The 14,735-nt window shown below is 44.7% G+C and overlaps 1 protein-coding gene across 1 annotated transcript in view; it reads right to left on the reverse strand.

The window, feature by feature from the left end:
• Positions 1-1,772: 1,772 nt before the first annotated feature.
• LOC121866175 (BAI1-associated protein 3-like) overlaps positions 1,773-14,735 on the reverse strand; it is a 276,581-nt gene continuing 263,618 nt past the window's right edge. The window contains 6 exon segments of the mRNA XM_042365779.1: positions 1,773-2,230; positions 2,431-2,639; positions 3,461-3,584; positions 4,136-4,313; positions 4,898-5,035; positions 5,432-5,647. Coding sequence (XP_042221713.1) covers positions 2,133-2,230; positions 2,431-2,639; positions 3,461-3,584; positions 4,136-4,313; positions 4,898-5,035; positions 5,432-5,647 — 963 coding nt within the window. The 3' untranslated portion in view covers positions 1,773-2,132.

Below are 14,735 nucleotides of genomic sequence, written 5' to 3' on the forward strand. Positions count from 1 at the left end.
TATATATATATATATATATATATATATATATATATATATATATATATATATATATATTTTTTTTATTTTTTTTTTTTTAATGGCAAGTGTAAATTTCTGAAAAAAAAAATCTTGTTGGAAGGAAAGTGGACCAGACTTTACATGTCACCTGCCTCCACCTAAGGTGTCTAGTCTCACGATACCTTCTACCTATGCATCCTCTTGCAGTTTGTATCATTTCACCACGCAGGGGAGAGCTATAAGGGTAGTTGATAAATAGACTCTCTACTACACTGCAGTAATTTACACTGAATGATAATCATTCTTAAAGATATAATTGTACAATAGTAATTTCATACTTCTCTATCCCATGAACAAGACAATGATAGCATTTTTGCTATAAAATATAAATTTGTCAAAATATGATATGCAAGCAACTCCTCACACAACGTTCGAGGTAACACTTCACACTGGAGTACACTACGCTACTAACCACACTGAGATGACTAGGTTATATTCACAAGGACGCACTTGAGTCAGTGGACACACTCATGACGTACTCACAAACGTGTACTCAGATACTCTTTGTACGTGCTCTTACATTTTTTTTGACTTGACTATCTGGCGAGTCAGTGAGGACACAAGGACCAGGTAAGTGTATTTTCTAGAACCTTCAACAGCTCCAGCAACGTTGAGAGTGTGTCGACGGGATCCAAGTTATCGTTTACCGAACCTTCCTCCTATCAACACTACCAAACTCACACTACGTGGTCTGTACACCGTCACTTCGACTCACACTCCAACTCACTGTTTAAAATATCAATCAATTTTGTAAACTACAGATCTAGGTCTTAAGAACTACTTGAAATATGTGATTACACAACTCTTAATTACAGTATTAATGAGGAATCTGGTAGTAAAAAATGCGACACACGCACACAGAACAAACTAGGCAAAAGACTACATGGTCATCATAACCCTCAACATAATGCTGAACCCCCTACTATCTACGACTACACCGATGTCGACTACGAGTCAGGAAGGTCTATTGTTCCTACCTGTAACACAGCGCCAGCACAAGATAACAACGCTTGGCAATTCCCTGCATCTCGAAATGACACAATTATGGAATTACACCAGATCGCTGTTCATGCCTATACTGGCGCTCTTTGGGGTGAGAATATAGGAGGCCGCTGCTAATGGCGGAACTAACGAAAGACTTGAAGGGCGTCATACTAAAGGGAGGGGAGAGTGATGATGATTTACAAGAGACACAAAGGGTAAACAGACAAGTATTAATTGAAGGCCACTAAGGGTAGACGCCAAGGCATGCCTTGGGCCACTAAAGGGCAATATTTGTTTTTCAGTGTCACTGAGGACAAGAGGATTGTTTTGAGACGCGTCGAGAGGAATACAAGGACCTGCTGGGTCCGAATTCTTCAAAATTCATACGTTAAATTGGGAGTTCCTGGACCCAGATTCTTAAACAATCTTTTGTAAAATATTTCCCCTAACAATTACTGTGAGAAAATGTCTAACCAGTTTATTCACTATACGAAGCAAAAATGGAATTTGCACTGAGACACAATCATAACTAAATACGTTCTCATTTACAGATGCAAGAGGAAAAATACACACAATTTTTGAGAGTCCGGGTCCTGGATCGTCTGTGGGACTTTGGTGGGGTTTGAATAAGTGAAAGAGTGACAAAAAGTTTCTTTAGAAGCTAGCTGAGGGAAGTTCAAGACATATTTAATGTGAGGACACTTGCCGGCATAGACGTGTTTAGAGAGACGGTGCTGAGGGAAGAGACAAACAATATGGAGACCACGACAGGTTCTGAGGCCCCCACAAAATACATTGGGCAACTGTTTAAGATTGGTGTGTATCAGCTAGCTGGCCGCTCGTCCGGGGGTTGGTCGACCAAAACACAGGATTGAGTGAATAAGGTCGAGCGTCGTGCCATAAGGCATCCAAAAGGTAGGTCGAACGTCTGGATGTAGGTCGAACAGACGACTTGATAAGTCGAGATTCTGGCCAGAGATCAACAGAGACAGAATCGACCAGCGAACAGACGGGCCGGAGGAATGGTCGACTAGAGGACAGGTCGACCAGAGGAGAGAATGGGTCGTGTGAACATAGAATCATCGACCCTAAGACGAGCGGGCGATCCTCTCCTTCTGTTTCTTGACAAACTCCATAGCCATCTTCTCGTTGGTCCTTGTCTCCAGCACCTTCAGGATGATGTTGTCTGCAAGGAAGTAAAACCCGGGTTAGGTTTGGTTAAGTTAGGTAAGACATAAGGCATTGTTATTGAGAGATAGAATGTTTTAATAATAAGACTATTTGATTCACAGAACATGTATATTGGGGGTATTAGGTTCGTCAAAGACATAGTGACTGTAAGAGTGAATGTGCTACAGTAGGTTCACAACACATCGACCAACAGACCAGGATCCTTTTGGAACATGAGGTTGAGCTCGATGGGCTTGAGGCCGTGGAAGTTATCGATGGAGGTTGAGGAGGCCACGACCCCTGGGATGGTGTTGAGCGACAAGAACGACTCCCCCCCAAAGTCGTTGCAGGTGATGACGTCATGATCCATCACAGTAAACAGAATCATGGCCCCTTCTGATTGACAGCTCTCTAACGTGGCCGGACTGAAGGAGGAGGAAGGTACGTGGTGGTTATTATTATCAGTATTATTATTATCATCATTAATGTTATTATCATTATCATTATTATTATTATTATTATTATTATTATTATTATTATTATTATTATTATTATTATTATTATTATTATTATTATTATTATTTTATTATTATTATTATTATTATTATTATTTGCTCGAAATATGTTCACCAACATTAATACTCTGTTTAAAAAAGTGCCAGAGAGAGCTAAAGAGCCAATCACACGTGTTAATAAAGAGTCTAAGAGTCAAATGCAGGTGTCAAGGTGATGCGTAAGAGTCGTGTACAGGTGTTACATAAGAGTCATGTACTGGTGTTATAGGGTCATGTACAGGTGTTACATAAGAGTCAAGTACAGGTGTTACATAAGAGTCACGTACAGGTATTACATAAGAGTGTGTACAGGTGTTACATAAGAGTCATGTACAGGTGTTACATAAGAGTCAAGTACAGGTGTTAAATAAGAGTCATGTACAGGTGTTACATACGAATCAAGTACAGGTGTTACATATGAGTCATGTACAGGTGTTACATAAGAGTCATGCACAGGTGTTACATAAGAGTCATGTACAGGTGTTACATAAGAGTCATGTACAGGTGTTACATAAGAGTCATGTACAGGTGTTACATAAGAGTCAAGTACAGGTGTTACATAAGAGTCAAGTACAGGTGTTACATATGAGTCATGTACAGGTGTTACATAAGAGTAAAAAACAGGTGTTAAGATACTGCATAAGGGTCAACTACAGGTGCTACATGAGGGACAAATACAGATGTTTACGTACAACTCAAAGCACTCGTCAAAGAGCGGGTGGAGCGTTTTCTTGTGTACGTTGGTCTGCTGGGAGGCTGACCCGGGGAACAAACGACGAGGCAGCATCTCAATTACCACGAACGGGTCGCTAAAGCCTGCCAGGGTGAAAATGAAAGGGGGTGAGAGTGAAGACGGGGGTGAGTGAAGAGAGGGGTGAGAGTGAGGGTGAGAGGTGGTAAGAGTGAGGGTGAGAGGTGGTAAGAGTGAGGGAAAATATATCCCCCGTTAGAACGCCAAGATATTACATTAATATAATATAATAGACTCACTTTCTACCCCCCACACACACACACACACCAATAATACCCATCACTACATAATATTATTTTCCCCATTACAAACCTGATAGTATTAATTATGTCCATTACATAGTGTTAGCCACATGAGAGTACCACCCACGTGTTATGGAAGCCTAGAATCACCATCCAAGAATCATAAGAACCCAGCATCAACCATCCATGACCCTTGAGAACCCATTATGAACCATCCAAGGACCGTGAACCATTATGAACCACCCAAGAACCTTAAAATCCCATTATGAACCATCCAAGGACCATGAGAACCCATTATGAACCATCCAAGGACCGTGATAACCCATTATGAACCATCCAAGAACCTTAAAATCCCAGAACCAACGTCCACGTACCATTGGGGTCCAGAGGGATGAGGTTCCTGGCCTGTAACACCTCAACACAGAGAGAGTCGTGGTTAAAGTACACCCTGACGAAGAGCGAGCCATACTCCTGCAGGTCGGTCCTCTCCTGCACCACCAGCCGCTCTAGGTGGTAGGTCTCGATCAGTGCCTCCGTCGTCGTCTTGTGCAGCTGTGAGGGAGAGAGAGAGAGAGGTAGGTAGATATTAGAGATAATGGATGAGGGGTGATGAGAAAAGAGAGAGATAGGTGTTGGGGGAAGGGGTGAGAGAAGAGGGAGAGAGAGTTAAATCTTAGAGATGAAGGGTGAGGGGTGAAGATATTGGAGGAGTAAGGGGAGATAGATATGATGGATAAGGGGAGAGGGCGACGTATTTGTTAAGGGTGAGGGATGAGGGGAGAAGGATTAAGCGTGTGAGGTCTTGGGATGAAAGGTGAGGGAGAAGTTGGGATGTGTAGTATAAGGGATGAGAGAGTAGTGTGTGTGTGTGTGTGGGATGGAGTGTGAGACAGACACGTGAGGGAGATGTGGAAGTAGGAATGAAAGGGATAAGGGAGAAGGATAAGTAGGTGGAAGGAGTGGGGTAAGGAGTGAGGGATAAGTGATGGAATTGAGAGGGAGGAAAGCAGTGGACGGGTAAGAGGTGAGAGAAAGGGTGGACGGGTGAGAGTATGATGGGAGGGCAAAGTGAAAGGGATAATTAATAGAGAGAAAGAGTGTATCAAAGAAAAGAGAGAGAGAGAGAGGACACTCACCCTAAGTTGTCTCTCCAGGACAGCGTACTTCGGCCCCATGAGTGTGTTAGCGTCAAGACCTCTGCCGTGGGCGTTGAAGAAGGTTCGCAGTAGCTCCAGGGCTTCGTACAGCCTCACAAAGAACGCTTCCTGCTTTTCCTGAAGAGAAAATGAATAAAAGAGTTGAGGAAGACTATGGTCAGAATGAGCAAAGGAAACTACATGAAACCATTCCGTTATACCATCGAGCAATGGCACTAATCAGGTTCAAGTACTGGTTATACAAGTGTAGTTCCCTCGTCCCCAATATTTAAGTAGCCTAGGTAAGTAAAATGTGTTTTAAATGTGACTGAAATACCGCAGAAAACTAATGCGATGCTGACTTTAGTTAGGAAATACATTAGCGCCCCCGAGGCAAATCCATCACTTCACCACTCAAGAATTTACTACCTGTTCAGGCGGTTAAGTTTGTTTACTTTCTTACTTATCTAATTCTAAGGATACTCGGGTGCGGTCTGAGAACCTCAGACCGCAAGAACCTTGATGTCATCTTACTTCCGTGTCCTTGCCGATCTGTTCGTTAAGGGCGCTGAGGACGGCAAGCCAGAGGAGGTGGAGCAGTCGGTCGAGGTTGTTCTTCAGGAGGGCTGCAGAGTAGGTCGCCAGGGAAGCGTAGAGGCGCTCTAGTAGTGGCCGCACTGCCTCCTCTGCCGGCAGGGAGTCCGGCGACCACGCCAGGTGGAACACGTCCTTTTGCAACTCCGACCGTAGCTGAGGAGGGAAGGAAGCATTGTTATAAAGGAGATAAGGGCTTTCAACTGTTTTCTTCATATTACCATATAATCGTGTCATTTTCTTTGAAAACCAAAATTTAAAGAAAATTAATTTTAGGGGTAACTATGTTCAGATGAACGTCAACTTAACAGTATTTGTAATTCTTCAACGGAATTTCCCTATTTGTTAATATGTACTGATGATGTTTTATATGCACTTAACACAAAGTCACATAAACTTCAAATAATGCGAATTTTCTGAGTCGCTATCGTACTGTGGAAGCTCAAAGATTTTGCGCAATTCTGGGGAAACAATTAAAATCTAAGGTAAATCCGATTTTCTGCTAATACTTTGAAATGTTTTGGATTATAACTTTTACACTGGTTTAATACTGAAAAGGTAATATGTATGTAAATATGTATAACATATTCTCGCGTAATTTTAAGCAAAGTATGGAAATCGTTCATGTATTTCCCAGTCTGGCCTAAACAATTTGTTAGCCCGAAGATAAATGTGAAAACCCTTGAGAATAATTGCTTGTTTCCAGTCCGTGTCACCTTGGGTTTTCGGTGGAAATACCCATTCCCCTCCTCGCAATTATTTTCCCCTTCCCTCTTGCCAGTTTTATGCTTCGACCCTTTGAAATCACCCCCCTCAGGTTAGTTTGTTTTATGGTCTATTAAAAAGGTATCACATCTGGGCGGTCAGACTTTGTTGTGTCCCCTCACGTCCTGATAACCTGTGATTGTGGCATCTCCTTCACCAATGGTCCAACCTTTATCTTCTCTCTGCGTCACAAACTATGTACAAGGCCTTCTCTGCCTCTTACTGTACAGCTGACTAGGTTTTGTACAATGTTCTCTTTTATGTCATTCTATCTTTACACAACAGGGCGGAAACATCTTTGTTGTGGGCCTTAAACGGAAGTAAGATTAATGTCTTTTTTCTTGGGCAATCCTTGGTCAGATGGAATTACTGTTGACCACTGTTTGTATGTATGTACAATTTCTGTATACATTGTTTGTATACATGTGAAGTGAATATCTAAATGTCTATCTATCTATCTAATCAGTATTGCATATAGATACATCCTCATATTCGTCAACTAGTGTAGGTCGAAATCTCATTCAACCAAACGAAAGACGGTATTAGGATATTAGTGAGACTTTATCCTTATACTTTCAGTCCATTACCTTCCCTTCCTACATCTGTATTATTTTCTTCTCTCATTTCTCTTATCTCAATCGCTCCCCTTTTTATATTTAGTTTCTTCTGTATCTTTCTTGTTGTTGATCCCTTTCTTTTCCTTACGTCTCCCTTGTTTGTGAGTTTACTATTTTCCGCTTTATCTTTGGTCTGACATGCACGTTCCCTTCTACTGCTATGTTGTTGGAATGTGTTTATATCTATATGTGTAATTAACTAAAAAGATTATATATGTAATATTCAGAAATTTCAATGTGATATTTAGAAAACGTTAGAACAGAAATAACCGATCTGCCGAAACAGGAAAGCATAAGTAGGCCAGGCTGAAACACCCAAACCCCATGGCGAGTTAAAACAAAGGCTCGCCGCCATCGAGCGGGAAGTGGAAGCATTTAGCACTAGGCCTATAGGAAACTAAAATTTAAAGTTATTGTGGATAGTTTCCCAGTCCAAATATGTTACGTGTGTCCCAAAGAAACTATTAGTAATATGCGGAAGATGACGTCATTGGGTGAAGGCAGGCGAACGCCCTGGGGGATGCGGTGCTGACCAGCGTGAGTAGCTCTCAGGCGTTTGACCCAGGCGGATGGAGTCCACGCGTCTGAAAACGACCACGTGGCCTCGTCCCTTCCCGTGCACGGTTCATAAGTGTTGCAAAGTTCCGAGAACCCACTCGGTTGGCCGATGGTTGGTTAGTGTTTAGTGGTCGGTTTGGAAGATATAGCTGGCAACGCACGAGGCGAACAGGTGTCTCTGACGACTAACTACGTGGGACCAGCATCCACACTTTGGTCGGTGGTCGATCTGGTTCATCAAATCTCCCCACCTTGGTTCATACAACACCACATGTCTTCAGTCAGTCAGTGAAAAATCTTACTAACGGGAAAGTAGAACTCCTCCCTCAGCTGGGCAGGGTTCACCTGGTTGTACTCTGAACTGGCCTAACTAGGCGGGCTGACGGTCACTCTCTTCCTGTCCATGAAGTACTGGGAGTAAACTGAGTGAATGAAAGGTCACAGGCTGGGACCGGGAGTCTAGTGGTTACATAGAGACATTCATCTCCCCAGTATTGGGTGTATGTGATTGAATTAACCAAGTCCAGGTGTGTAATCAACGCTCCTCATGGTTGATAGCACACGTGGGACGTAGGGGTTCCTCTTCATAGTTGGTGAAAGGCTGTAACACCTTAAAGTATGGGTGTATTCTTAGCATATGTGTGAAGCATGTTATGGGTGTTGGTGGTAAAATGTGATTATAATTGCCAAGTCCAGGTGTGAGATCAACGCTCCTCATGGTTGATTGCACACGTGGGACGTAGGAGTTCCTCTCCAAAAGTTTGTGAAAGGCTGTTAGTACCTTAAAAGTACGGGTGCATTCTGAACCTATGTGTGAAGCATGTTACGGGTGTTGGTGGAGAAATACACTCATGACTCCTGAAATCTAGAGAGAGTAAAGAAAAAACAGCGGAGCACCCGCCTGCCTGACGGGTCACGAGTGATTTTCTTGGTTTCTTGTAAATGCCTGCCTCTTGGCGGGTTAGTAGTTACAACCTACGGGTTCTGGGTAGTTAGGACAGTTAGGATTATAGTATTTTGTGGGTCATCCCAGACAGGCTATGAGTGATCCATGTTCTTGTGTAGTATGACTAAAATCGGGATTTCTATTCCTTAATGATTACTATAAATTTGTCGGATGCCCTTAAGGCATGTTCATTGGTGCAAGTAATATGTTTTAATGTTTTATGTGCCACTAAGTGATGTAGGATGTACGAAGGAATTGTTTCAGATGAGTTCCTCGTTCTGGTGTCTGTTCTGGTGTATGTAGTAGTAGTACTGCTGCATTAGTAGTCCTCTTCAGATGCAATAAATAGCATTTAATATTTTTTTTAATACCATGTATAACTTTTGTTTCCCATTGTAGTGTTTTAAGCCATGCTAAGAAGTACTCTAGTGCTTGTATACAATTATTGATTCCGTCTGTAGTGTTGGAAGGAATAGAAGTGTTATCTTTTCCCAGTGCGTCTCATTAACCCCAATCACAGGTACTAGCTATTCCACGGTCACGGAGAATAATTTTATTTAATTGTGTTTGTGCTGGTTCGGGATTTTCTCTGAGGGGCGCTTCCACTGCATTACCACCCACTACAACTCAAAAACCCTCAATTCCGACCGGTTACATATATATTACTAGTCTGGAAAATAAATTGAGAAAACGATGGTGAAATTTTAACGTTATCTTAAACCCTCGAGAAATAAAAGCTGCCGTACTGTTTCTCTTTGTTATCTACCTTCACTGTCTCGGCACACAGAACACTGTATACTCCCCAGGTCTATATTCATGCTAATCTGTATAACTTCATATTTTATAAACATGCTATTGTAAACCTGTTTTAGAATTTTACTGAATAAACATTCTTCTTCTTCTTCTTCTTCTTTCTTCTTCTTTCTTCTTTCTTCTTCGCTTCTTCTTCTTTCTTTCTTCTTCTTCTTCTTCTTATTATTATTATTATTATTATTCAAGGAGTTAAACCATCATATTCAAGGGTTTTAAGTCATCGTCTTTGTGAGTATTAATAATAATAGACAAAAACACACCAATATCCTCTAAATAAAAAATAGAACGCTGATTTTTTCAGGAGAGCCCCAGGGAATCATATCCGTATTCCCCATTCTAAATTCATTATGTTCCGCCCTATATCATTTTCAGAATTCAAGGTGGCCGCTATCACAATTCGCGATAAAATGGAAAACACCAAGTTCATCACTAAAGCCCAACCACAGTCCTTAGAACAATGATCTGAGTATATGTGCAATACAATGGAACCCATTTTTTTAAAGAGAGTTGAGCTAATTAGCAGAAATTCAAAATGGCTGCTAACTAGGCTCCGTAAACACCAACCTCGTAATTTAAAACTATACATCATAGAAAGATGTTTTTAGCATGGGGGATCAACCCGATATATTAATCCGTAGCAGAAGAAGAGAACTACAGTAAATAACCTTACTATACCTTTTACAGTATCACTTGTCCAATACAATCTTCTCAGTGCAAAAATAACATATATTATCAACACTGTATTTTGAAACCCTTCAAATAATACTCGAACAACATAAAGGAACCCCATCACACACTATAGTCACTAATTTGGCATAGTCATCATCCCACTGAGTCTACAGGAAGTCTTATCAATCAAGGGCACAATAATTGTTACCGTCGTGGCCACACTACAAGCAGTAAACTAGAAGATGCACTCTAGCCCTGCCAACTGCATCATTTTTCACACCCTCCCTTGCAGGCATGAGATAACATTTTTCATCACTTTCTCGGGACCAACAGACCTGTCAGGCTCGATTTTACCAAGCAACACCCCCTCCTCTCCACCCCCGTCCTTCCTCTCCCATTCAATTGGTGATGCAGTAGCTCGCTCCCCTGCCATTGCTGAATAACGTGGTATGCTCTAACACTAGAGGATAAGGTTTTCACGGATAGATTGTAAATACAAGATATAGCGATGCTTCACCAGTGACTAAAAATGACATGGGGATGTAGATATAATATTCTGTTCCTGCCTCTTCATTTATTTCAAGGTACTGTGTTCTTCTCTTGCTGCTATATTTCAAGGTACTAGTTCAGTTCTCTGCTATTATTTCCAGGTACTAGTTCTGCTTCTCTGTATTTATTTCAATGTACTAGTTCCGCTCTCTGCTATATATTTCAAGGTACTAGTTCAGTCTCTGCTATTATTTCAAGGAACTAGTTCAGTTCTCTGCTATTATTTCAAGGAACTAGTTCTGCTCTCTTTTCTATTATTTCAAGGTACTAGTTCTGCTCTCTGCTATTATTTCAAGGTACTAGTTCAGTTCTCTGCTATTATCAATGTACTAGTTCAGTTCTCTGCTATTTTTCAATGTACTAGTTCTGCTCTCTGCTATTATTTCAAGGTACTAGTTCTGTTTCCTCGCTATTTATTTCAAGGTACTAGTTCAGTTCTCTGCTATTATTTCAAGGTACTAGTTCTGTTCTCTGCTATTATTTCAAGGTACTAGTTCAGTTCTCTGCTATTATTTCAATGTACTAGTTCAGTTCTCTGCTATTTTTTCAATGTACTAGTTCTGCTCTCTGCTATTATTTCAAGGTATTAGTTCTGCTCCCTGCTATTTATTTCAAGGTACTAGCTAATTCTCTTGTACTTGTCGTCTTTAATAGGTAAGGAAGTAAAAGACGGGGAACTTATATTGTTTTGTTTCATAGCCACTGTCTGTACTGTCTTGCCTGTCTGAATATCGTTGTCCTTCTGTCTTTCATCCTGAGTTATCCTTCTCTGTCTGTCTCTCTGTTTCCTCCCTCTGTTTTTTTCTGTCTATGTTTTACGACTGTCTGTCTGTATGTCTGCATGTCTGTCCTTTCTTTCTTTCTGTCTCCTCGGTGTATCAACCCATTCTGTTTCTTCTCTCCGTCTTCTTTTTCTCTCTGTCCCTTATCCATCTCTCTTTTATATCTCTCCCCGTCTCTTTTTCGTTTTTCTCTTTTTTCTTTCTTTATATTTCTCAGTCGCCTCACTTCCCCCACCTCTCTCTCTCTCTCTCTCTCTCTCTTTCCACGTCTGCCTTTCACCCTTCTCTGTCCCCAAACTCAATTTTCTGTGTGACATGTACTCTCACAGCCATGACTGATGACTGGTCCCGTCTTCCGTCACCTTTCCTCCCTCCCCGACACACTGACTCCTCGGGTGTGTGGTCATTGAAGGTTCCAAGTGTTCCCTGAAGAAGGCAGGATGGGTAGGGAAACACTGGTAACACTGGAAGTCCATTTATTAACGGATAGGAGAAATACATGGTGACTAGCGTGTGACTTGCACGACCACAGAGTCAGAATGAGACTGCCTTGCCATATGGCAGCCTCGGGGCAATGTTGCCACATACACGTGAGGTGTTGCCACGTGCATCATATATATAAATGCTACGCTGCACATTAGCATAAATACATAACCTCATCTCCCTCCCCTCACGCTCATAGTCTTTGTCTCTGAGCGGACTTCTTAGTCCCAAGTCGCCCGAGCGTCGAGGTGCACCTCGTGGGCGGATCCTCGTGAGGTGTAAGGGACCTGCCCTCGGTCAGGGCCAGCAGCAGGGGGTGGACTGGGTCGGGAGATGCGCGTTCATTCAGACACGGCCGCTCGGCATCCTGACCTTGTAGTCCCATGCATCGCCGACGCCTGATCACTATGCCTACCTTGTCCCAACGTGTCGTCGTCGGGTCCTGACGCGACAAGGGGCACCACCTCCAGCGCTGAAGAGGGCGGCACGGTCGTCATATTGCCTTAAGGCCCTGGGCACGTAGCGGGCGGTCGGCAGCCTGGGTTTCCCCTGGCTCCGGCCACACCTTTGCAAAGGCCTTATGCGTGTACAGGAACGCTAAGATGAGAGGGTGACCACAGGATCTGGGGCAGGGAGCGTCCTGTGTGGTGGAGTGACGCTGGTTCTGGGCAAGCAGCTCCAGCGGCAGCCAGGCTTATCGCCGCTGATTCACGCGACCCTGCTGGAGCGTGTGTACCACCGAGCAGCTGGATCCACTGAAAGTCTCTGGGCACCACGCCTAACTCCCTTGCAGTGCTCCCAATGACAACAAGGGTGTAGTGAGAGTAGGCTGCACGTCGATCCATCCGTGACACCTAATCGTCGCCGTGAGGTGGGTGATCTCCGCTTGAAAGGAGCCTACAGCATTCCTGCATCTGGGAACCGTCCGCATTGTAGTACCGCAGCCGCGCGGTGGTCCCAGGTCGCGCTTGGTGAGGCCCAGTTTCGAGGTGCTTCAGGCCTATCACCGTAGGTATCACAGCCGTGTCCGGTATCACTGATGTGACCCGACACACATCACCGTGTGATGGCGACGCGATGGTAGGGGAAGGGGTAGCCCTGGGCGTGTGGTCGATTCCACCCTGATGTGACTCCAGCCGCCGCTTGGGGCTGCGTGGGCCATCTGGGCTGCGGCGAACCACCCTCCAGGGAAGTGCGCCAAGCTTCCTGCCTCGGCTTTTGGGTTTGGGTTAGCGCAGCACTTGTCGTAGTGTCCATAGCGACCGCGAGGCCTGAACACTTGCGGCCTCGTGCAGGGCAAGGCACCTGTCTGTGTTGTGACCAGTGGCCCTTACAGTCACATTCCACGACACAGTGCGGCCGGGTGGCCGGCATGTCTTGGGGCCATGCTGCTTCCGTCCAGCTGCCACAGGAAGCACCTGCTAGGCGGAGGCGTGGAACGTGCGGCAGCTCGCTGTTGGCCGCCTCTACCCTTCTTGTACTGTGAGATAGCTCACAGCAGGTGCCCGAAGGGGCAGAGGTGGCGGACTTGCGGCCTCGTATGACCGATACCAGTCACTACCACCTGGAGTGTGGAGGAAGCGCGTCCAGGGGATGAGTCGCCACCAACTCTTTTCTTGCTCGATAACGGTCAAGATCCCGCTTGATCCAGGCTTCTCACATTCTCGGTTGTGCGCCTTGCAGACGTCGATCTCCTGACAAACTCTTCAAACGTACAAAAAAGTCAGCGATTCATTCTCCGCCTGCTTGCAGCTGGTGAAGGCGCGGCGGCCGCAAAGCCTCGTTATTCCGACCCTAACGTACTCCTGCAAAAGGTCGAGCACATCCGTCACTGAAGACGAATAGGGAGGCACTGCAACGTGTGCTCCAAAACTCTCTGGGTCTCCAGCGACAAATACATCCGCAGTTGGATGAGCTGTTTGTTTGGAGGCATGTTATCAAGGTCCAATTATCGTGGAAAGTAATCTGTCCACCGCCTCCACTCACAAAAGCTGAAACGTGACGTCTGGTGAGAGGGCGGGTGGGGGGTTGAACAGAGATGCCTCAGGAGCTGGTGGAGGCAAGAGTACCTGGAGGACGCTGGGTGTGGTGGGAGGAGGAGGGTACTGTGCCTGGTGCCCGATACCTGCGAGTTTCGCCGAGGGGTGGGTTAGCCAGGGTTGCCAATAGTGCATCAAAACGCGCCTTTTCCCTCCTCGCATCTCCTCCCTCTGAAACCAATCTCTCTGCGTCTCGTCCCTGTCGTCCATCCACCTCAGAACTGTGGCAATGTCCGTATTGGAGGTGAAGGATGAGAGTCTGCACCCGTGGAGGGATGGTGGTGGGGAGTCGTGTCTCCCATCTTGACGTTGTCCCTTCTTACCGCCCATCTTAGTATAAAGCTTGAACTGCTGCTTAGTATATAAAGTGGCGCCTCATCAGCCTCGAACCACATATATATAACATAAACAGCTTGAGAAATAACGATAGAGTCCATACTGTTCTGTCCGTGAGTGCGTGTGTGCGTGCGTGCGTGTGTGTGTGTGTGTGTGTGTGTGTGTGTGTGTGTGTGTGTGTGTGTGTGTTCCCAGAGAGCGCATCGTGGTACGCCAGCGAGGCAAGAAACGTCAGTGTCTCCCCGATGTCACGAAGGGTGTATGCCCGCGCGTCTGCGGGTACCACCAAAGACAGGCCAATGCTGAACTCTCAGCCTTTAGACACACTTTAATACACTGACACTAACACTAACATCGCCACCGTCACTAAAACGCACTGTGATGGTGCAACACTGCACGTCGCGGCGAAACACAACGCAACACAACACAACACAACGACTAAGAGTCGACAAGCAAGACATCGCCGCTAACTGTCCATTGTTCACACACTTGTAAGTCCACAGATCCTACTCACTGCGCTCAGCGAAGGTTCCCAAGTGTTCCTGAAGGCAAGTGATGGGTAGGGAAACACTGCAAATACTGAAGTCCATTTATTAACGGATAGGAGAAATACAAGTGGTGACTAGCGCGGTGACTTGCACGACCCACAGAGTCAGACTGAGACTGCCTTGCCATACGGCAGCCTCG

This window comes from Homarus americanus, unplaced genomic scaffold (assembly GCF_018991925.1).
Source record: "Homarus americanus isolate GMGI-L3 unplaced genomic scaffold, GMGI_Hamer_2.0 scaffold41267, whole genome shotgun sequence".
NCBI lineage: Eukaryota > Metazoa > Arthropoda > Malacostraca > Decapoda > Nephropidae > Homarus > Homarus americanus.